We start from the raw sequence: 24,774 nt of genomic DNA on the forward strand, positions 1-24,774 counted from the left end.
GGAAGAGGGGCAACTGGGACAGAATCCGGCGCCCCAGCTGGGACTAGAACCCGGTGTGCCAAGGCGGAGGATTAGCCTATGAGCCGCGGCGCCGGCCGCTGCCTAATTCTGATAATAAAGTTTTACTGGAACCACGCCATACCCACCTCACATAGACATTGTATACGGCTGTTTTCATACTACAGCCCAGGCTTGAGTAATGGCGATGGCTATCTGGCTTGCAACAACACCTAAAAGAGGAAGTATTTCCTATCAGAAAACCTTGCTCACCCCCTTTATAAATGATGACAATTGATTCCTTATTCAGAATAACCTCTTCCCTATGCCAAGAAAACACCCCTGACTCAAGTGAGTGGTGCTTGCACACTTAAAAACCAATCTAACTCTTACAAACTGTCCCCTGCTAAGATGCAATTCCCCTAGAATAATTTGGGAGACAAATTCAGGGGTGGGTATTGGGATGCAGCAGTTAAGCAACTACTTGGGATATCAACTTGCTAAGGCACACCCTGGGAGGCAACAGTTATAGCTCAAGTATTTGGGTCCCTGCAGCCTACATGGGAGACCTGAATTGAGTTCTGCGTTCCTGGCTTCCACCTGGCTTCTCTCTCTCTCTTTCTCTCTCTCTTTCAAACAAATCGAAATAACAAAAATTCTGGAAATACACATATATATATATATATATCAAAGGAAGTTCTGAATTTGCTGGTTTCAATATAGAATAAAATTCAAATCAACTCTAGTTCTATGGAGTGATTTGGAGTTCTTAGAAAAGAAAGGTAAGGGAACAGCATTGTGGTGCAGTAGGTTAAGCCACCGCCTCTGATGCCAGCATTCCATGTGGGCACCAGGTTAAGTCCTGGCTGCTCCACTTTTTTTTTTTTTTTTTTTTTTTTTTTTGACAGGCAGAGTGGACAGTGAGAGAGAGAGAGAAAGAGAGAAAGGTCTTCCTTTTTGCCATTCATTCACCCTTCAATGGCCGCGGCAGCCGGCGCATCGCAGTGATTCAAAGCCAGGAGCCAGGTGCTTCTCCTGGTCTCCCATGGGGTACAGGGCCCAAGCACTTGGGCCATCCTCCACTGCACTCCCTGGCCATAGCAGAGAGCTGGCCTGGAAGAGGGGCAACCGGGACAGAATCCGGCGCCCCGCCCGGGACTAGAACCCGGTGTGCCGGCGCAGCAGGCGGAGGATTAGCCTAGTGAGCCGCGGTGCCGGCCAGCTCCACTTCTGATCTAGCTCCCTGCTAATATGCCTTGGAAAGGGGGAGACAATGGCCCAAGTACTTGGGCCCCTGCATCATGTGGGAAACCAAGATGGAGTTCCAGGCTCCTGGCAAAGTTCTAGCCATTGTGGCCATTTGGGAAATGACCCAGCAGATGAAAAATGGCTCGCTCGCTCTCTGTAATTCTTTCAAATAAATAAATAAATCTTTAAAAAAAAAAGGTAAAAGGAATGCGAGTCTAGTATAAGTTGTAAGCAGTAAGAACAAAGCAGAATCAAAGAGACTGTTTCCTAACTATATAGCTCTACCCAGAGCTTCAAAGGGGGGGCCTTCCAGGTACAGGCAGAGGGAAAGGGACTGGGTGGGCATGTTGTTTTCTCCTGGAACCTTATCCTGAATCCCTAATGTGCTGCATAAATGACCCAGCTCCATCCACAGACCAGCCCCGGGGCCCCTTCCCACCACACAGCAGGGCTAAGTCAGGCTACCAGCAGGTGCACACACAGGTGAAGACAAGGATCACCATTAGGAGGGATTCTGGTCAAAGCATCCCAGCCTCAGCCTGAACCCTACCTAGTGGGCAGCCGTTGGCGAACGTTGTCCCAGAGCCATCCGCATTTGTCTGGTGCCCACTCATGCTCGGTTTAGTCCACATGAAGTCAACCTCAGTGTTTGTTTTTAATTTACTACCAACATTTTTCAATGAGGAGACCTTAGCAAATTCTTGAATTTTTGGCCTCTCTTGAAAGCCAAGACCTAGAAGCCCTGGGCCCGCATTCCTGCAAGTAGCATCGAGGGTGCCTGCCCCACCATTCCTGAGGTCTCCCTGAGACCCAAGACAGCAAGGGTTGTGTCCCTTCTCTCTGACACTTGTTTTTCTCACACCTGGTGCGCTACAGATACCTGCTCTGTGGGCATCTGGAGTTCAATCTCAGAGCCAGCCCTTTATAGAAACAAATATGTTTCCAACTGCATGAAGAAAGTGATTTCTTTCTCTCATTCTCTGGCTCAGGTGTGCTTTTCCCCCACTCTTGGTGGCCACCCACCGACAGAAAGCACAGGCACTCCTGGCAAATAAACCCAAACTCATCATGAGACACTTGTGAGAGGTGGTCTCTCCCTCGTGGGCGGCCACTGAGGACGTCCGATTACCCTGGGTCTCCTCTGTGATTTACATGGATATCAAGAGGGTGCTTCAAGAAGTTGATGGAAAATGGACTTAAAAGATAAGCTGATTTGGGTGCAAAAAATTTTTTTGAAATGCATGCATTTGTTTATAATATACATTTCCATGGACTTGTTGAATGCCTTGCATATCTACAATTTCAGGAATTTTTAGCATCAAAATGAATTAGTCTTTTAATTCCATTTTTCCCTTGAACTTTCTGAATTTCTTTCTTACAGCTCCAGGCCAGACCTTGTGTCCCTATAAGCAGCCCAAAGATAAATACCTACAAAGACAGCGTTCATCAGGAGCAAACACACTTCAGGTGGAGGATGTTTATCCACCAGAATCAGGGTATCCTTTTCTAGGGCAAGTCAGAGGAGGGAGTCCAGGTGCAATCCCTCCCCACCAAAGAAGATATTCAGTCCTCTGGTGACCTCAAATTGGGTCTAACGTCTCAAGTTTTGAGTCCCTAGAGGAAAAGGGTAGTATGCAACCAATGTGTCAAACTTCCTCTTCACTCCAAGTTTCCACCAACACATGAATGGATCACAAAATGCGGTTTATACAGACAAGGAACTATTATTCAGCCTTCAAAAAAGATGTTGACACATGCAACAACACAGAGTAATCTCCACGCTATTAAACATAATTATATATATATACATATATATATATATATATATATATATATAAAATACATATATATAAGGACAAGCACCGTGATTTCACTCACATGATACTTGGGGACCAGAAAGTACAGCAGTGGTTCTGGGGGGCTGGAGGGAGGACAGATGGGGAGGGCTGAAGGGTGTTTGAAGGGTGCAGAGCGCTGAGGCCGGAGAAGATGGGGGTGTTCCGGAGATGCATGGTGGTAGTGGTTGCACAGCCGTGTCAATGTCCTGAATGCCGAAGAACTGTGCATTGGAGATGAGTAAAATGGTACGGTGCATGTTCCTTATGTTTTACCACAATAAAATGAAGTGGGGAAACCCTAAGGAAGAGACCATATTGGGGAAAAAATAATTCCAAAAGAATGTCCTATTTATTGCTAGGAAACTTGTCCAGTCCGTAATGAAAGTCTCATGCGACATTCATTCTAGAACAGAGCAGCCCCCTAGCAGCAGCATGGCAATGTCACCTTCCACTCCCACCTGGTCCCAGTGGGGCTGGCGACACTCAGAGGGCAAGACATGGCCTGTCCTTCCAGGCTGTTCCACCCGACTCTGAGATCCTTTAGCGAAGCCTGTCCATTTCCACACACAAGAAAAAGTCTACCAGAGGGGTGCTAGCTTCAAGCTGCACCAGTTGGCAGCTTGGAAAGGCTACACCTACGGCATCTTGCAGCAACGGAAATGCTAACCACCCATCTCTTTCCAAAAAACAGACGCTCAATCTGCGTTAGCATGGGCGTGCCGGGAACATGGAACAGCTCCATGAAGTCTACACACCTAGCCAGGCTTTCGGTAGAGCTACTCTGACCATGGGGAAGGCAACGGCAGCAGTGGGATGGTGGGGTGAGAGCTAGCTGGGCTCAGACAGCAGATGCTGGGCCCAGTTCACTTTCCATGGCAGCAGAGCCAGTGGCCACTGCTGCTCTAGACTGGGCATCTAAATCAAACAACAGAGTCCCACGGCCCTGGGCATGCAAGGGGGCAGGATCCTTCCAGGAGTTCCTTCCACACGGCGCCTGGAAGCTGATCTCCCGGAGGAGGCGGTTGGTATGGCAAGCAAACTGTACAGAGATGCTAAGGGAGCATTGCAAACAGACTTTTATTTAACAGAAACTTATACCAACTTGGTACAAACCCTCTATTACGTGAAGCTTTAATCACAATTCTACACTTTTGGTGACTTGTGGGAGTTGGTTGGACAGAAATGATTACTGTCATTCTTAGCATTCTGACAAAGGACATTTTCTACCAGAAAATGTCACAGAAAGGGACTATAGAAGAATACAAAGACACTCTTGGTATCTCCTCCCCTTCCACCTGTACCCCCAGGCCCCACCCCGCCAGGTCTGGAAACCTGAAAGGACTGGCAGGACGTCTGCGTCCACTCACCCTCCCCTTGCAAAGGCAGAAGGGGTCTCAGAATCATTTCTGTTACACTGGGACTCAAGAGCCTGCCGCTGGCAACAATATGCAGCCTTGGGTCACACCCATGGGTCTTGGAGACTCTGCTCACAAGGGAGGGAGACTGAAGGACACAGGAGACCTGCCCAGGGGCCCAGCCCATCAACCCAGGTCTGTCACTGACCGGAGACACGGAATTACCTGTCGTCCGTGTCTCGCTCGTGTCCACCAGCACGGCCACCAATGGGCACGTCAGAATACGTGCCTCCCTCCTGGACCCCCACCAGCAACTGAACTTGACGGTTCCATCATCTCAGCTCAGCCTTCCAAGCCCACGGGGCCAGTTCTAGAATCTCGGGCCCCCAAGCCAGCTCAGCTGGAGGCTGCCATAGCCAAACTCCTCCTCTAGGAGTCACAGGGTAGCTGAAGTGATGTCATCTCGCCGATGCTTAATGTTTGCAAAAAAATTGTTTTCCTCTTCACTACGCTATTTTAAACCAAGCTGCCTAGGTTTGAATCCTGTGCACCGTGCAGAGACAGATTCCATCACTGGGTAGGATTCCTTTCTGAACGAAGCCTCAGCAGACATGAGAAGCAGGAGGCCACTGCTTCTGGACATCCAGATAAAGACGGGGGCTTGGTTGGGGTGAGGGGACAGCGGGGGCGGGAGACTGCTCATATGTGGCTAATTTATTTCAGTCAAATCTTGGTACATAATCATGAAGCATCATCACGTTCAACAGGCTTTTCCAGGAGGGGGTGGGGAAACGGTCACTGCTCACTTACCACATCCAACTCGCAGAAATGAACATACCTAAAGCACATACATGAGTGGCTTTTCAGAAAGCCCAAGAGAGCAGAGTTGATCTTTATTTTCTTATTTAAAAACGTGGGGTATTTTTCCTTAGCGTTAATAGGCAGTCTTTATTTTACATTAAGTACTCTTTTGATTTCACGTCTTCACAAAATTGCTTTTAACTTTTGAAGTAGAAGATACTTTCAACAAAAATAGTGTGCTCCATTAGCACTCTTTTCCTTTAAATATTGAAATAAATAAAATAGTTAACTCTTTTTTTTTTTTTGTCAGTTTGTGTTCAGTTACTTCTATCGTAGAACAAATTCCAGTCTGACCTGGGTGCTTTCTCACAGACACTTAAAGAAAAGGTAATGAAGAATTTTAAAAAGGAAAAAAAAAATCTTCTTATTGCACAAACTTAGGCCATTCCCGAGACTTTGCTGGGCCGAGCTGAGTCGTGCCGGAGGATTTCCCACACTCCAGACTCCTGTGTTGGCTGAAACACACGCACAGGAGGGGCCAGGTAAGGGAAGAGGAAGAGGAGGAGGAGGAGGAGGTGGAGGAGGAGGAGGTGCCAGTCGCGGTGGCTTCTCTTCGCCTTCTTCAACATGGCTTGCTTGAAGCATGGCGGAGTCCCCGGGGCCTTGCATTGACTGCAGAGGGAAAGGCAACGAAAGATAAAACAAAAAACAACAACACGGAACCAGTCCCTACAAAAAAGAAAGACTCAAATTAAGGGGGCGGCGGAAATGAAATGAAAATTGAAAACACAAAAAGAAAGAAAGGAAACCACCGATTAATTGCCAAGCTAACGAGGCCACGGCTCCGGGCAGCGAGGACCAGGCCTGTGTCTGGTCCCTGGAACACTGCAGTGGCAGGGGGCAGTTGCCACTGAGCAGAGCTGGACTCCAGGCCTAGGTGCAGAACCGGCAGAACCGGGCGTTCACAAAGATCTTTATTTTTCTCCTTTCTTCGCTTGGAAACCAAACAAATGGAATCTTTCCACTATGTGAAAATACCCAGAAAGCACCCTTAGGATGCAATATAACTGCCCGTCACCTAAGTGGAAATGAGTGGACCAGGGCCAGCTGCAGTCACAGAAAACCCCAACTGATGTCCCATTTGGCCGAAGGTCAAAAGGGCACTGTTCTCTCTCTCTCTCTCTCTCCTCTCTCTCTCTCTCCTCTCTCTCTCTCTCTCTCTCTCTCACATACACACACACACACATAGACCCCCCCTCACCTCCGCCTGCCCCTGTGACTCAAAGCTGCCAGGATTCACTGCAGAGATAGCTAAGCCAAGAGATCCTTTGCAGTCCCTCAGTGATCCCAGGCATCCCAAGTGTTGGCCTTGGACCCTGGTGGCAGCTCAAACAAGGTGGGCCCTTTGGCCCGAGGGCCATCCTTGCTTCTAGCTGAAATGAAATCTGCCGAGGTGTTTTGGTCTTTGGCAAGAAGCAGTTGGTACAAAGAAATCAGCAAGAAAAGCAAGTGTTCCCACATTTCACCCCAGAAGCAGCTCCTCAGGGCGGAGACGGATGCTCAACAGTACCCGATCACACCGAGCTGACCGCGAGGGAGGCAGGAAGAAGGGGCCTAAATGGAACCAGGCCAAGCCAGCAGGGAATACAGCTCCAAGTCAGATGAGCAGCTCAGTCCCTTCCAAGCCGCAGCCCCACCCCTTCCCTCGCCTTTCCCAGTACCCACGGCATCACTCGTGGGCAAGGTGCACAGGACTGGATCAGATGCACCTCCAAGACTGAGGCTCTTCCAAAGGAAGGTAGCCGTGGGCCTGGCTGCCACCTGCACCTGCCCTTTGCCTCCCTGGCCACCCCCCCTCCCTCTTTCACCCTTCTGACCTGCACGTCCCAGCACCCCTGGCCTGGCTTCCCTCCTCCTCCCTCGTGCTCCTCTTCTCCAGACCACCAATCATCTCTCTGGCTCCTTCGTGTGAGTGACAGAATTGATGTGGCCTTTCGCCTGGTCTCCTACAGAGCGCCTGCAATTGTCCTTTTGCTGGGCAGCAGTCACCATTTCGCATCCCGCCAGCAATCTTTCTGTCCTTCTCCCAGCACCCCGAGCCTTCTGGCCAGATGTCACCTCACTCTTGGTGAGGCTCTCTTAACCGTACCTCCAGGTCCTTTCACTTTCTGCAAATTTCTACCCCCACCCCTCCACACATACACACAGAGGTACCCTATTACTATTATTATTATTACCATTATTTTGCCTGATTTAAGCCACTTGAAAATAGCTGGTCCACTCCCAACTTTGCACTTTTAACCTCCATGTTCTCTTTTGCTTCCTCAGGCAGGGCCAACAGCAGGCCACAAGCAATGTCCTGCTATGTTCTGGTCTCTTCCTTTCTAAGCAACCAAGAAGGCTTAGGTGTCCATTCTTCTACACATGGTCACCTGTCCCCTCCACCAACCCCTGTCTCCCCACACAAACTCTCTTTCCTTCCACCCTCACCAACCCTTCACTGCCCCCTGGCTCTCACCTATCCACTCTGAGTTGACCACAGGCTGCTGTGCCCAAAGGAGCACTTGTTCAACTTTTCTTTCCCCCATACTGGTGAGCATCCATTATGCACAGGATGATGAATCCTATGCATTATGCATAAGATCCCATGAGTTAGCTCAGAAACACTGTTCAGCTCCCAGTTTATGTGAACCAATAAGTATAGCATGTTTGGTGTCGGGCACTGTTTGAGGGACATGAGTGGCATCACCTTTGCCCTCAAGAAACACACAGTCCATCTAAGAAAGACTATAAATAATGATAATGCGTTGGGACAAGAACTGTACTCTACTGGCAGGAACAAAGTATGACACAATATGTTTTTTTTATTTTTATTTTTTACAGGCAGAGTGGACAGTGAGAGAGAGAGAGAGAGAGAGAGAGAGAGAGAAAGGCCTTCCTTTACCGTTGGTTCACTCTCCAATGGCTGCTGCGGCCAGCGCACCACATGATCCGATGGCAGGAGCCAGGTGCTTCTCCTGGTCTCCCATGCGGGTGCAGGGCCCAAGCACTTGGGCCATCCTCCACTGCACTCCCTGGCCACAGCAGAGAGCTGGCCTGGAAGAGGGGCAACTGGGACAGAATCCGGTGCCCCGACCGGGACTAGAACCCAGTGTGCCGCAAGGTGGAGGATTAGCCTATTGAGCCGCAGTGCCGGCTCAGAATATGTTTTAAAATTGTGATTTTTGTCATTTTACATAGACCAGGTTGTGACTGCCAGCCTTGGTTATTGTTCAACTCTGTGTCCACTCTCTCTGATAACAGACATTCTTGCCTACAGATTAAAGAGCAATAGTCAGTCTAGAATTCCTTGTTGACTGGATGGGCTTTCTCCAAGAAAATCCTCTTGTCTACTGTGATCTACAGCAAAAATAATCACACACTACCCCCATGAGAGCTCTCACACGTTTTTACCTAGTTGTGAATACCTAGACTGACCACCAGGATAATAAATAAATCCATTAGCCAATAAATCCATTGGCCCATGTTTAATTGCATTCTCTCTCACAGGGCTAAGCAGCCATATGCATAATGTTATGACTTGATCTCTAGCCACCAAGTGAACAAAGGGATATGGAATGAAAACATTATCACCCAAAGTCTATAGAAATACTAGGCTAAAACCTCAGCTGCAAGGCCAAACAAGACACCAGTAATGGGATAAGTCAATCACACACCTTCTGCTAGAATGCCCTGGAAAAACAACATCATGTGTGTGACATTCTTACCACAAATGCACAACCTCATGTTCACCACTAGGAAACAATACACAAACTTAAACTGAATGGCTTTCTATGAAATGACTAGCAAATATTCTTAAAAAGTATCAAAGTTATAAAAAAACAAAGACAGATTGTGGAACTAACTACTCCATATTGAAAGACTTGAAGAGGACGTGACAACTAAATACAACATGTGATCCTGGATTGGATCCTGGACCAGACAAGGACATCAGCGAGACAACTGGCACAATTTGAATTAGGTCCATAGCCTGTAGGTATTGCAACAATTTTAATTTCCAAATTGTGACCATTTTACTATGGTTGTTTTGGAGAATCTAAGTAAAGGGTATATGGGAATTCTTTGTATTATTTTTGTTTCTTATAACTGTGAGATGATTTAAATTTTTTATACATAGGACTTAGTTATTGCTTGAGGCCAGTGTTGGTGATCCTTTGAAAATCCAAGTCAATGCTTTTTAGCTAATCCTTCAGTTCCATTAGGGATCTCCCACCCTTCTCCATTACTTAGCAAATCAGTCAAGCACAGTGGCCTTTGTTGGTTGTTATTTTGAGTAGCTGGTCAGATCTCACTTTTATTAAGCACATCAGTTTCATATGATTTAATGGCTTACAATTAGAAGCACGTGAGCAGGCAACCAAACCAGGGCCCCCAGTGCTCACTCCCTGCCACCTCACTGTCCCCACTGCCTCCACCAACACAATGGCCATGAAGGACGCTCAACTTCAGTTCTTTCTACAAGCTCAGGACTTGGACAGTCCTCTTTCTCCATGGGCTTCTCACGTGTAATCAGTTTCCTTTCCTAAATCTGTGTTTGTTTTGCAGCATCAAACACCTCCTCTTAACACAATGAAGTGTTGAAGAAAAGACCGCCAAGCCTTTTACTGATCTTGCTCAAGACATCTTCAGGGGACAGCACTGTGGCATAGCGGGTAAAGCCGCTGCCTGCAGTGCCGGCATCCCGTATGGGCACCAGTTCGTATGGGCCAATTGGGAGTGAACCCGTGGATGGAAGACCTCTCTCTCTGCCTCTTCTTCTCTGTGTAACTCGTCTTCCAAATAAATAAATAAATCTTTTAAAAAAAAAAAAAAAGAAGAGGCCAGCAACGCGGCTCACTTGGCTAATCCTCCACCTGCGGTGCCGGCACCCCGGGTTCTAGTCCCGGTTGAGGCACCAGGTACTAGTCCCAGTCGCTCCTCTTCCACTCCAGCTCTCTGCTGTGGCCGGGGAGGGCAGCGGAGGATGGCCTAAGTGCTTGGGTCCCTGCACCTGCATGGGAGACCAGGAGGAAGTACCCAGCTCCTGGCTTCGGATCGGCGCAGCGCCGGCCGTGGCGGCCATTAGGGGAGTGAACCAACAGAAGGAAGACCTCGCTCTCTGTCTCTCACTGTCTATAACTCTCTCTGTGTCTCTCTCTCACACTGTCTACACTAACTCTGCCTGGCAAAAAATTCAAAAAAAAAAAAATCTTCAAAATACAACCCACAGGGAAACCAGGATAGACTGAGGAAAGAATATTAGAAGACCCAGACACCACTCACCAGCCCTGGAACTTCCAACCCGGCACTACCTGGCTGGAACCTCAGTCTCCTCATCAGTGAAATGGGACTAAATCAACACCTGCCCTACCTCACAGAGTTAAGAATCATTGTGAAAAAAAAAAAAATGTTAGTTACGTATTAAGATAGGTGTGGGGAGCAACTCGGACTAGACTGTTACTGGAATTAAGACTTATTCTATGCATCTGCTCTCCCACAATATGGCGCTGAGAAGGGAGTAACAACTTCTACGCAGCTGCCTCTCGCCAATTTGATTGACTGAGCTACAGGAGCTGATCCTGCTCCTGATTGGAGGAGAGCAGCGTACTCGGCGTGTGGGCAGCAGAGTTGGGATTGGTGGAAGAGGACTGTAAAGGAGGAGAGAGACAACATGCACCAGGAACATCTATCTGAAGGAACACCTGAGGAGCCCCCGAGAGAGCCGGCCAGCGGTGTGCCGCTCCCCTGCGGAAGTGGGGAATGTGGCCAGGGGGAACTGCCCTTCCACGGAGGTGGAAGGGACGGTAGCCAACCCGGGAAGGACCAGCAGCAAACCCGGGGAGGGCCGAGCAGACAAAAGAACAGCGCAGGGTCCTGTGTCGTTCCTCCACGAAGAGGGGGAGCGACATAATGGTGCCGTGACTCGGATATGAAGCCTAGGCAGGGCTTAGTGTCGTTCCTCCACGAAGACGGGGAGCGACAGACAGGCCAAGCAATTCCCATATCCTAGGGATGGGAATCCTGGGTGAGATCCGTGGGGACAAAACCACACGGCAGCTGAGTCCGGAACCCAGAACTTCCGTGCTTCCACTCCAGGCTTCCGCTCGCCAGACCAACACTGCCTCACCCAGAAAACAGACACCACGAGCAACTTCGCTTCCAAAGGCCAAACAGAATCCCCGGTGGAAAGTTCCTAACACATGAGTCTGCTCAAACTCTAGTACATGCTCGAGATGATATTCATCAGATTAACAGGAGGCATATTGGGATAAAATTAATTAATTTTATTCCACCATGAAGTGAGAAGCTCCAAACAGCCTTTAGTTTCCTCCCCGAGTAATGATCGTGTGTTCCCTCAAGTGCTATAAAAGGCAGTATCAGGCTGCAGCCCATTAGGTGCGTGGAGAGATGCAAGGGAAGCAGCAAGACTTACAGCGATGCTATTGATGTGAACACTGTATTTTTTTTTTATTAAATCCTTCTCTTGAAAATACCAGTGGCAAATTGCAGTGCCGACTTTAAAGTACCTTTAAAAAATTAAATGCATATTTCTCATTCCGGGTGTTACTGTGATTACAGCAGCAGATCCCTGACCTGTCTCAGTAACAGATTAAGGATTCGATTGTTCTGGTTAGGAAAAGACATCAGACAGACAACAGTAGGCACCTTGACACCAAAAGTCCCCCATCTCCTGCAAGGGAATTTGAATGTTGGAAGGAACTTAGAAAGTTCTACATCTTTGGTTCCCCTCTCTTTGGACTGGTGACATTTCCGAAGCATTTGGGGTGATACACTATGGAACTGAGGACAAAGAAAGTTGGTCAGATCATTTTCTTCTTAATGATTATAATCTCTTTTTCATTCGAAAATGTGAATAGTGATACTTTATTCAACAACAACAACAACAACAAAAAACAATAAAAAGGTAGGTGTATTGGCTGCTCATCGCAATTTCTGAAGTCACAAAAAAAGAGATCACTGCTCCCCAGTAGATACTGGGGGCTGGGGTACCTTACAAAGTAGCTTAGAAGATGAATTATCTATACTATTCTGTACAGAATCTTAAGTAGAACTCCCTCTTACCATATCCCATAAGATTGCCTTTTAAAGCTATACTCATTACAAATACTCCTTTTCTGTAGTTGGAACTGAGAAAATGCAAGATACGTACGTAGAGTATGCACACGTGTGTATATAGTACAGGTTCTAGAATCAAGTTGCCAGGGATTAAAACCTGGTTCCTTACTGCTTGTATATTTCTTTACCTTGTTACTGTGTCTCAATTTCTCCATATGCAAACCAGAGATCAATACAAGCATCTATCTCAAGGGGAGAGTCATGAAGATTAAATGAAACATTCTGAGGCAAGCACCCAGAGCAATGGCTGGCACATAACTGTTGATGACCATTGTTATCTAGACAAAAGATACGACACCAACCATCACAGTGGCTGGAGACCCAGAAGAGTCAGTTTCGTCCTCCCATACCTTGTCTCAGAGTTACCTTCCTCAGTCTTAAGACTTCTGCCGCCCAAGGAATGTCCATTCTACTCTCTCAGATATAACTCAGCCTCTCTTGGTTGACTTTTCTCAATTGAAAGTAAAAGACTTGAAATCATCATCTTAAGTCTTTTGCAGAGTTTTTTTTTTTGTTTTTTTGTTTGTTTATTTTTAAGAACACAAATTCAGAGTCTGTTGAAAGGTACTATAAGCAAGGTAAGACAAGGGGCTGGCACTGTGGCATAGCTGGTTAAGCAGCTGCCTGCAGCACCAGCATCCCATATGGGCGCTGGTTCAAGTCCCGGCCGCTCCATTTCCGATCCAGCTCTCTGCTATGGCCTGAGAAAGCAGTGGAAGATGGCCCAAGTCCCTGGGTCCCGAGACCCGGAAGAAATTCCTGGCTCCTGGCTTCAGATCAGCTCAGCTCCCACTGTTGCGGCCATCTGGGGAGTGAACCAGCAGATGGAAAACCTCTCTCTCTCTCTCTGCTTCTGCCTCTGCCTCTCTGTAACTCTGCCTTTCAAATAAATGAATAAATCTTAAAAAAAAAAAAAAAAAAGATGTTCAGGCAATGCTGATAGACACAATCATGCTCACATTGGCTGTAACAAGTGAGAAGGTGGAGAAGTCTACCAGTCCCATCAAGAGAAACTGATCAAGTACATAAACAAAAATAAATTAGACAATCTTCAGATACATTCTTGGAGCTTTGCTTTGTTAGATGGTTCTTAACTGTTAGCTCTCCATTAGAAATCCAAACTAGATTCTTAAATTTTTTTAAAAAAAGTTTTATTTATTTATTTGAAAGGCAGAGTTACACAGAGGTAGAGGCAAAGAGTGAGAGAGATCCTCCAACCATTGGTTCACTCCCCAATCAGCCACAACAACAGGAGCTGCGCCAATCTGAAGCCAGGAGCCAAGAACTTCTTCTGGGTCTCCCACGTGGGTGCAAGGGCCCAACTGGACCATCTTCTACTGCTTTCCCAGGCCATAGCAGAGAGCTGTATTGGAAGTGGAGCAGCTGGGACTCGAACTGACGCCTATGTGGGATACTGGCACTGCAGGCGGCGGCTCTACCCACTATGCTACAGCGCCAGACCCATGTGTGTACTTTTTTACAAAACTGAAAGTCAAAGCCAAGCTAAACTGAGAATTGTAGGACTATGAGCTACAAGACAGATTTCAAATGATGGTGTGGCCTGCACATACTTGTGGCAACAAGTCCTAAGGCTGTGACTCCAATACCTTAGCCAATGGAACAGAGGGCTGAGAAGTGACAGGAAGAGCAGGTTGTATGACCCGAACAGAAACCTACGAGACCTGCGAGATGGGCTTATTCACACGTGTGCACACGCAGGAATATAACACCGCAGGTCTACACCATACTTCCTGGAAACAGGGCCACAAACAGATTAGATAAAACAATCCCAGAGTGGGTGGGATTGTTCTCTTCACTTTCTCAAAACTGAGAACGAATTTCTAGGTGAGCATGTGCCCATCTCAAGCAGGAGGAAAGAGAAGCCCTTCCTAACTAAGCCAGGCTGGTGGGGAGGCACCAAGGGTCCATTTGCGGTTTTCTCTGTTTGCCCTGGGCTTTTCTCGGGGTGTTTTGTTACTGGGGAGAGAGCTCTAGCTCACGAGGTCTGTAGAAGCTGGATGGTCAAAGCAGATCTTCCCTGACACTTGCAAGCAACTTGCCAACGGGGCAGTCCCTGAGAGCTCCCCACACTGCCCATGTCTCTGGGCCTATGTTCTCTCGGAGGCCAGAAACCTCAGCCACACAAAGCAGGCATTCAGAACCTTTCAAAACAGCCCCGTTGTGTGTCATGCCTAAGCAGGGATCTTCTGTAAATGTGGACTCATTGCCCCCTATTACCTGGAGCAAGAAATCCCACCCTAGACATGCAGTCCTCATCCCTACCCAAGCCCAGTACCAGCAGCCAGCTCCGACCTCCTTCCCTGGCCTCCAGTTGCAGATATAGCCGGGAGTGGAGGGTGGGGGTGGGCAGAGTCAGCCAAGCACTTCCCCAGCCACTGCCCCTTGCAGTCGAAGCCAGAAGGCCCTCCTCCTACACAGAGAGCCCCTCCCGTACCCCAGGGAAGCCTCAGCCCCCATGCCTGCGCCCAGCCCACATGGGCACACATGCGCACACAGGCCACAGAGGGCCACTCCCACACTCAGAAGGGGATGAGGACCCAAAAGAACAAAAGCACAACAACCACAGATGTAGAGGGAAAAAGAGAACTTAAGAATGAAACAAAAGTATGGTGTTTTGCCCTCCTTGCAGAAGGGCCAGCCAAGACCTACCTTTCGCGTACGACCTTGAAGGTGCCGATGCTCGGGACTGCCAACCACGAGGTGCACCGTCTTCTCCAAGGGCCTTGGGCAAGTGTTGCTTTGGTTAATTTCAGGAAGTGCTACTGGAAACACAAAACAAAGTGCCTGGCGGGCACTATAAAAAAATGGACGAAGAAATACAGGAGACTTGATCATCCAGTGGGCATGTATTTTGTTTTGAAACACGGGCAAGGGGGAGGGGACACAGACAGTGAGGTGTCAGTCTCTGTTCCTCGTGCGTGGCCTCGGGCGGCTTCGTCACTGCTGAGCCCCGGACTTGCTGCTTGGTTCCGTTCCTGCACTTGGAAGCTGCTCCTCACCAGGACAGGGAGGACAGCCCAGCACTGGCGGAGGAGGAGCAGCCACGGAGGCGGCAGCGGCCTCTCAGGGCCTCCGGGGGCTGGAGGGAGGCCAGATGCAGGCGGCCCCCGACCTCTCTGGAACTGTGGACATTTTTCTCGCAAGCGGAGAGGAAGATGGAAAGGTCAGGGATGAGAACTGGGGAGGGGTCTGCCGTGGGGAGTGTCGGACTCCGTGGGGCACAGAAGGTAAAATCACCTCCCATGGAGGAGATTCTCCCCCCAGCGGCTCGCTCCTAAACAGGATCTTATTTCCATTTCTCTGATTCCCCTTCTCTCTCTCAAAAAAAAAAAGTCTGATTCTAATATCTAGCACACATAAATAATATTTTAATGTTATTGGTTCTTTGTTTCAAAACCCAGTGCTCCTTCTTCTCTTCATTTTGCCAATAAATATGAAAACTGAGGACATCAACTCTGCTCATGTCAAAGAGATCCCACCCCCACCCCCACCCCCACCCCCCAAAAAGCGAATAATCCACCTAAGGCTCTATCTCTATGGGAGACAAACAGCACATCACGACGCCCTCTCTCGCAAGAGCCCTCGCCCTGCTCCTTCCTGCTGTCCTGTTTGTTTCAGTAGTTTGTGCTTCTGTTGTACTACTCAGAGAGGGATGGCGGGGAGGAAGGGACACGTGGAAGTCTGAGCGGAAAAAGCAAAGAGAAAGGGAAAACCTAGGTTGTCTTTCATTAAAAAATATAGGTATCAGAACCGGGACAAGGGCCACAGTCAGAGGGGGGCGCTGACCGCCCGGCAGTCCGCTCCACGGCTTCAGCAACTGCCCTTTTTATGTGCTGTGGGCGAGCCGCGGCCACCGCGCCGTCCTCGACAGGAGCGAGGCTCTTCCAAATCGTCCTCATCAAAGCCGTGGAAAGTTGACGTGTCACTTTCTGACGTGGAACCGAATAAGTCCTCCGTGGTGCGTGCTGCGGCCGCTGCCTCCTTCTCCTTCCTGCCTTCTCCTCCCAAATGAGCTGACATGTATGATGAATATATCAGCACATGGGTTAAGCAACAGACAGCATCATTAATATTCTCATTACGTCATTACGGTGTTATTCTTAATAGCGAGATAATCAACCATTGTCACAGCAAAAGGGATTAAGCCAGGGACATCACCTGGCGACAGGGATTTGGGACAAAGCGAACACTTCCAGGGAAGAGGATTTATTCCCCCCCTCCCGGAAAGGCACCGTCTCTCCCATAATACACGTGTCCACGGCTCCCGACAGTGAGGGAGCCCGCCACGACACAGGTGCACGCACGCTCGCCCAACCCCGCCCTTGACAAGGGTTTTCCTCGGTCGTCCCTGAGCCGGGTGGGTACTGCTTTGGTGTTCTTGGCTGGTGTTGCTTTGAGCAGTGTTGTGCTTCCCTTTGACAGCCAGCTTTACAAAGGTATTTTCTGTCAGATAACCCGGTAAAGGTGCTTAAGCCCCCATCCGTTTTATCCCTACATTTACCCGCTTCTAATCCCATTCTTTCGGAAACCTTTCGGCTCTGCCCTGACACCATGTAGTTCATTTGCACTGAAAGCGAAAAGAAGTTGGAAATTCTGATAAGTGGTAGGTAGTGAAGGAGCTTCTCATGTTCTTTAACCATGGAGGAGGTTTTTGCCATCTGCACCCACGCATGCGCACGCACACACACACACACACACACACACACACACTCCAGCCACTTAAACGTGCTTGGTTACTCCCAAAAGTTCAGAATTGTCAAATCTAACTCAGGACACTCGGAAAGCGAGATACAGGGGTTTAAAAAGCCTAATAAAATCTAGCATTCTGAAATCTGTAAAACTCAGGTCTGAACTACTTCACACTCTAAACGAGCCCCAGGACAGCCCCCACCACGGCAGATAATAGCGCTCCACTTATGGTGCCAATTTCCGGAATCTTCCTTTCTCGCAGGAAGCAGAAGTCGTGGGGCAGACAGGAAGGGAAGGCAGCTCGCCCAAGCGCCAGGCTCTGCTCTGGAAGGACCCCAGGGAGCTCCACAGGCGCCCTTGCCCACCTGCCTCGGCAAGCACACATCCCATGGGCTGGCGCCACCTGGTTATTCCCAAGGTGTCAGCTATTTCAGGAACATCAGAGTCAGACCTTGACTAAACGATCCAGCAAAATTAATCCTCGGCAGATGCAATGAGAGGATCCAGGCTGGTTTAAAATGGCGCCCTGAGTCACAGGGCAGATAGAACCTGGCAAAGAAACGCTGCGTGAAGGGTGTGCAAATGGAGACTTGGGGCAGAAAAAAACCGGCCTCCCACATGGGATGCCCCTGAGTCAGACTCATGAACCCCATCTTTTATAGGCAACAAAGGGGAAGAAAGGCAGCAGTTTGCAAGGAGAATTGCAAAACTACCATCTCTAAGCCACCCAAACCTACGGCAGGCCATGACACCCTGCTTGGACAATCTCTCCACCAAGGGACCTTGTTTGTCTGCCTGCCTGCCTTTAAAACAAACGAACAAAAAAAACATTGAATTGAATTCCATTTCTTGTTTTTTATTTTCCTTCTAAAAACCAGAGTCCATTATTACAACAGCCCTGTCTTCCAAGCCAGCACCAGTGGAGGTAAAAGTTCAACGCTGGGCATCACCTTTGGACAGTAAACAAACCGACAGCACTGCACAGATGGGCTGCCCTGTCGGGGTCCTGGAATGTCCAATGTTGAGGGTTCAGTGCATTGAAACTACCATCATTCCCAAATGCTGATTTGCCACTCAAGTCAGTGTTGATTCCTCAACAGCCCTAACATCGAAATACAACAGAGCTAAAGCTCAAGAAGAACCGAGTTGCCACAGTGAAGTCAAGGTGCGGTCACCTCAGTCCTCCACATGGGCCTGCAGGTGGAGAAGTTGGGAAAAAGAAATGGCTCCCCATGGCCATAGCCCACCGCCCCATTGAACCTATGGGTCACCTACTAGCCAGTAGTGGCTGAGACCCAAGATAAGGCTAAACTTCTCTGTCCTCCCTGCCTTTTACTTTGGTCTAGTTACAACATAATAATAGGAAAAACAGGTAGTCCCCACTGTGATCATCCAGAAAGAATGGTCCTGCTAGAACTGAAAAGCAAAACAACAGCTGGAACACAACTTGAAGCCCTGCAATCATGTTAAGATTGAGGCAATAAGACCACAAGTTCCTTTTTGTTGTTGTTTTGGTCTTTGGATAGGTTAAAAATCTACTTACCTACCTATCTATCTATCTATCTATCTATCTATATTTGTGTGTGTGCAGATATAGATACAGATCTATGCCAAGTCAATTCGCGATTAGTCCTAGGGAATGCCTGTCCTTTTGCCGCCTTGATCGGTCAAGGTCTCTTTTTGCCTGCTGCACATGTGAGCATGGGATGAGTGAGCAATGAGGCAGTGGTTAGACAGTGACCCAGCACCCAGGGGACTCAAGACGCAGCTGCTCTGGCAATATTCACGCTTCCACACTCTAGGAGTTCCCACCCCTGCCCCGCTCCGGTACTTCCATAGAACAAACACACTCTTCCGTTACTTGTGCACCACGCAATACAGAAAGCATACTGCCCATGTCTCTGGGTGTTTCCATTCTATCTCATTGTTGCCCGCAACAATGCACACAGAGACATCATCCATCTCCTGGGAAGGCCAGACACAAGTGACAAACGTCTCCTTGCCCTCCTCCTGGAAACCCAGATCCTAACTTTTGATTCTTAAGACTCAAAGAAGAAACATCTCAAAACACCCTGAGACTCTTCTCTACTCGAAAGCGTCACCACCGTCACTTCTCCACCTCACTCTCCAGCCCCGCCAGCAGCACCACGAGATGGCAGAGGAATGCAGGTGGGATGGTTCCTGGGCTACGGGCACACGGTGCAGGAAGGGGGCCACACTCACCAGAGCGTCCACAGTCGGCACAGGACACCAGCTCTTCCGGCCGCCCGCTCTTCTTGTTCATGTTAGAACCTCCCAGGCAGAAGTCACAGTAGTTATTGGGAATGACCGTCCCATCCGGTCCCTTCTGGGCTGTGGGCACATGAAAGAGAATCCCAACTTTAGGCTGAGATGTGTTTCTCCTGCCTCCCTTCTCCTCCCACAGTGTGGTGGAATCTGTTTCAGAAAGAGGTTGAAGTTTAGAAGCTAAGGTTTTGTTCCAACTGAGTAACTACATCGGACTAGGTTTGCCTCTCCATCTTTCTTGGTTCAACGGTACTAATGCCTGCAAGTCATCCCAAATTTAATTTGTGCAATATTTCCCAGCTCAGAATTTCATCTCTGGATGAGCAAACCATCCAGAAGACCAATTAGGCAAGCGAACTTCTCTCAACCCTGAACCAACCCCCAGGGCCAAAGCCCCAAACATCAGACGGCAACCACAGACACACTGGTGGGACTAGAGGGCGCGAAACGGTCGGTGCCTGCACCTTGCTCTTGAGAAAGATGTTCTTGTTTAGGAGATATTCTTCCTGTCCCTGAAAAGGAAAACAAAGAAGCGCCAATGGGTGGTCATTGCCAGGAAGGACACTGGAGATGCCGCTGGGGGCTCTGACGAACATCTTGGCAGGCACACGGGTGTCTGTACTCGCCCAGCCTCAGCTCCCTGAAGTCCAGACTCACTGAACACAGAAAGCACCTTGCACAAGTTACCTTGCAGACCCCAAGAGCCTGGAATCAGAGCCGGACATGCAGGCACGCGGCTCGGTCTCGGGACAGAGATGGGTTGAATGGTGAGCTGCCAGCCCATTGGCACCGTGTCTTCAGACTTGGGACCCTCACAAGCAGTGCATGCACCACCTTCGGGACCCATCCCTGCTGCCAGCCCTCCAACAAAGCCGTGGGCCATGACCCTGACAACAAAGCTGCACAAGAACAGCACATGTCCTTGAGCACCAAAACCATTCTCCACCTCTACGGGCTGCTTGGAAAGCCGTGGGCAGGCTCCTGGCCTAGGGAAAGAGGCCGCCATTTTCCTCTCCTTTCTCCCTTTATCAGACATTTCTTTGTCCTGTTCACACTCCTTGTTTGCGATGGAGAAGAAAAGGCCATTTATGGGATCCACCTTAAGCACTGGGGGACCCTCATCCTCGCCACACACCCAGTGTCTGCTGCTGTTTGTCACTACTCACTGGCTAACATTAACCAGGGTCCCGCAGGGTACAAATCTGTAAACGGAAGCAGAAATGTGAGCAGAAATCCCACCCAGACGGTAAGTGATAAACAGGTTGGCACACTTTCATATGATTCCCTCTGGCTCCGCTTCCTGCATGCCTGTGCCTCCAGGAATAGCAGTCTTACCTGGGGAAGGCACAAGATAAACGCTAGCAGAATCACATCAGAGGGGGCTGACCCATTTATCAGCTGCTATTTGGATTGTTTAATCAGTTTCTAAGTCATTGATTCCCACCTTCAGGGAGGCAGACAATGCTCTGCACGAGAAGTGTCAGCTGTTTGTGGGGGGACAGAGGAGGCGGCTCCTCTCTGGGGCCCGCTGAGTCGGGGATTTTCATCAGCCACTAGATCTCAGAGCCATCTGCAAGGCATACGTAATGGTTTTGCAAATAATCTCCAAAAATCACCAGCAAAGATTTTACTCTGCGTATAAAAGTTTCATTACCCAAATCCAAAGGTGGCAGCTCCCCTTTCTTTGGTCTGCCTCGACTGCCATCTGGGCTACTCTTAGAACTCTCCTAAGAAAATTCAGCTATGCCCAGGAAGCAAGCAACTCAGTTGGAGAGAGAACAGCTAGGAAAGGGGTAGCAGCATGTTAACCCGAAGGGCTGAAGGAAACCAAAACTAAGCTGCATGATTAACAGGAGCCAGGTAGGAAATGCAGACATGCCAGTCACAACGTAGGGCGTTTCCCGCAAACAAGGCAATCAAAGAACCCCAGATACCCAGGTGGCTCCCACAAACACTCAGGGGCCCCATCTCCTCTACTCCTCACGACTTCCTAGAACGTTGGATTTCCTCCCATCCGCAAAATCCTGACTCAATCTGATTTTTCTCCAAACACTGGACCCCTGGTGATGAAGGAGGATGAAGAAGTAACATATGGAGGATAAGAACTTCCACCTCATTCTGCCCAGTATTCACCACCAACCAACCACTTGGAAGAACAGCCAATTGAACCAGGGACTCTGATGCTACCAGAAAATTCCTTAAACTCAGAAATGATCCAGTAGAGCAAAGTAGACAGTGACGGAGGAACTGACTCTCTGTACAAAGACCAAAGGGGCAGAATTTCACTCAGCTTAAGAGAAGGCTCTGACGGGACGGAGGCAGCGTGGGTTCACGTCGGTGCTTTGTTACACAAAGTGCCTATCCAAGGGGATGAGGGAGGTGCTGAGTCCCACTTGTGGCTCTGGTGTGTACGGTTTTGGGGCACGGGGTGTATTTTCAGTCTAGCAGTGGCCCACTTACATAGAACGCAACTGCGAAGGGCTAGGGAAACCCTTTCTGCTTCAGCTCCAAGCACCCTTGCAGCGTGAGAAAGTGGCACGCAGTAGACTCAGAATAGCTTCTGCGTCAGGTTCTCGTACACTTTTTGGAATTTAGGATTGGTTCCAGAGAGGGGTTCTCCCAGAGGAGAGCCTTCCGGACTCCTAGCCAGAGATGACCAGTCATGCCTGGAGGACGGCACCGGGTCGGCACCACCACTCGGACCCTTCTCTTCTTTACAAAAGGGGACTTCAGAAAGTTCATGGAAAAGTGGAATTGGAAGTTCAGGGTAGTGCCAAAAATAGGTGTGAAATCCACTTGTAGTTTTCTCGTAAAATGCATTTTCCATGAACAAGACAACTTGTACTGTGTACATCTGGCTCGTCTCCTATACTTAACGATCTATGCCTTAAAGGCAGGCACCGTGTCACACTCACTGTGAGAACACCCACACACCCCGCACACCAGAAATGGTTACCAACAGCGAAGGGACGGCAGAGATGGGAACGCCCCTGCAACCTCCTCCTTGGAAAGACACTCACTGCGGATGCTCGCCCGGTGGCAAAGTTATCTGAATGTCATTCTGTGCCCTAGGGTTATTTTCCGACTCCTTAGAGAGAAGAGCTGGCCCACGTCCCAGGAATAACTTGGTCATCTGGCTGGCGGTCACGGCCATGTTCTAGGGAATGCAAGAACAAGCAGCCGCAGGCTCCGTGCAGCAGGGAGAGTAACCCTGCACCCCTCTGCGGTGGGCAAGACACAACTCTGCCCCCAAACGCACCACAAACCCAGGACTGCACTTCACTGTCTCTTGGGGCGGGGGACGCCAGGGTGCATGCACCTGCCCAGGCAGCCTCCCTTTTGTTCAACTGCTCCTTGAGAGGCAGTTGACGCACACGACGCTACTGAACTGGCGAGGCTTCTGCTGAACGCTCTCCAAGCGCCAGCTCACTCACTGATTCTCACAAAGTGTGTGAAGCTGGGATGATCTGACAGAGGAGATAACTGAAATCCAAAGAGATTCAGGTGCTGGCTCCAGGCCCCAGTGGTGGAGAGGAGGAAGAGGCAGGATTCACGCCCAGGTCTGTCTGTGCCCCTGAGGATTCTGCCTCTAATCAAACTTCTCCAGCTCCTGGGAAACACAGAAGCAAACACTTTCCGGCCATACCTTGCATAGACAATCTTTCACAGATCTCTTTAGAGTCCACGTGATTCACCCAGTGTGTTATTTACAAAGCCCAAGGTGATAAAAGTCATTGAGACTGGCCTAATAAAAGCGGAAATTGCCTTTGAACTTAATGCCCCTCCCACGGTAAGCATCCCGGGTGATCCTGCTTATTGTCATACACTCTGTGAAAACATGTCTCTGGAGAATTCCAGAGGCTCATGAAGTAAAGCTCACCCCATGGCCAGGTTGGCCTAATGGCCTGACCCAGCCATGAGCAGTTTCCTGGTACAGTCTATGAGATCATTGTAACGAGGGCTTTACTATAAATAGGAAGCTCGGCCAGACTTTGCAAGTGGGACTTAAATAGAGATTCTGCTGCAGCTTATGGGAAATTGAGTCCCGCTGTACGGAAGGAGGTGACAGGGAAGGCAGAGACCCGAGCGGCATCTCGAAGGCAGCGCCCCATGATGGATTTGGTTTACTGTTGATGAATGTTTATGGGCTGCGATCATCTAAGAGATACGAGGAAGCCACAAGAAAACACAGTGAGCCGTAAGAGTTTAGGAATTGACCTGGGGGAATGATCAGTCTAAAAGCCCCCGGGAAAACAAACATGGAAATCAGGGACAAAGTTCACGAAGACCTGCAGGGGGAAACAGTAACAGAAGGCACGCGGGAGGCGGGCGTACAAGTAAGTGGAAGCCAGGAAAGGCAAAAACGCAGCCACCAACAGCGCCCCCACCAGGCCCGCCAAAGGGAGAGCAGGCATTGTAGGAAGGGGCTGGTGCACACTGCAGGACTGTTGAGCTAAATTGGCTTCCTGTCTACAGCAAACAGCACCCCAAGCCTCCCATCAGACGAGCACCCAGACAGGGCTACCCATGCCCCTCGCAGTCAGATCTCAGTCAGGAACTTGAGCGGCAGCGACAGCCCCTCAGCCAGGTTCTGCCAAGACCAGAAGTTTTGGCTCACACACAAAGGGCATGGCCTCACACCCCGAGCAGACACTCAGCCCCGCTGCCAGGGCCCAGGGCCCACAAACACGTGGCCGTGCCCGGTGCCCACCACCCAACCCCTAGCCCCAGCCCTGGTTCAGCAGCCGTTTTTCAGGGAGCTTGGGGAGTTCGGGGGCGGCGAGCAGAGCCCTCCGGGAAGAGATGCGCCTCTCCTCGTCCCTCTCACTGGTTCCCCCCGCCACCCTCCACGGCTGACAGTTCCCGGGGCCCTCCACAGGTCTGACATGTTTCCATGGCAACCGGAATCCTGGGCTCCGGCAGCCTCCGCTCTTGCCACCTGTTATTGCTTCATCTCTCAAGTGTAAAGCACGTTAGCCCCGTGCCACTTGGCTGTGCACGGCACATCTTCAGAAGACCCAGGCAAGAAAGGGGAAGAGGAAAAGGCAGCCCTAGGCTGGCCACACTGGACAGGCCAGGCTGGGGACGGGGTGGGGGGAGGCTTCCCTTCAGAATCAGCATGCAGGTCTCAGCTGGAGGCCACCAGCCACCTTCTCGCCAGCCTTAATGAGGGCCGCGGGAGGGGCAGGGAGGCAGGTGCAGGCTGGGAAGAGATCGGTGCTGGCCCACCGCGCACTAGCCAGGGGAGGGTTGGAATGGCGTGATCAGGACTGTGGGGAAGGCTGGGCCAGAGGGCAAAGCAAGCATCAAAGCCCAGATAAATGCCCTTAATTCTCAGGCTCTCACTCGCCCTACTGCTTGCG

At 49.6% G+C, this 24,774-nt stretch overlaps 1 protein-coding gene across 7 annotated transcripts in view; it reads right to left on the reverse strand.

Moving 5' to 3' along the window:
* Window positions 1-24,774, reverse strand: part of DPF3 (double PHD fingers 3) — a 310,493-nt gene that overhangs the window by 51,422 nt on the left and 234,297 nt on the right. For 3 of the 7 annotated variants that reach the window (XM_051826044.2, XM_051826041.2, XM_051826043.2), the window contains 2 exons: window positions 19,876-19,923; window positions 19,349-19,477 (listed from right to left, as the gene is read on the reverse strand). In XM_051826044.2, the coding sequence (XP_051682004.1) occupies window positions 19,349-19,477; window positions 19,876-19,923 (177 nt within the window). The other 4 variants (XR_007911682.2, XR_007911683.2, XM_051826042.2 and 1 more) reach the window with 4 other exon arrangements.

Source organism: Oryctolagus cuniculus, chromosome 20 (genome assembly GCF_964237555.1).
Source record: "Oryctolagus cuniculus chromosome 20, mOryCun1.1, whole genome shotgun sequence".
Lineage (NCBI taxonomy): Eukaryota > Metazoa > Chordata > Mammalia > Lagomorpha > Leporidae > Oryctolagus > Oryctolagus cuniculus.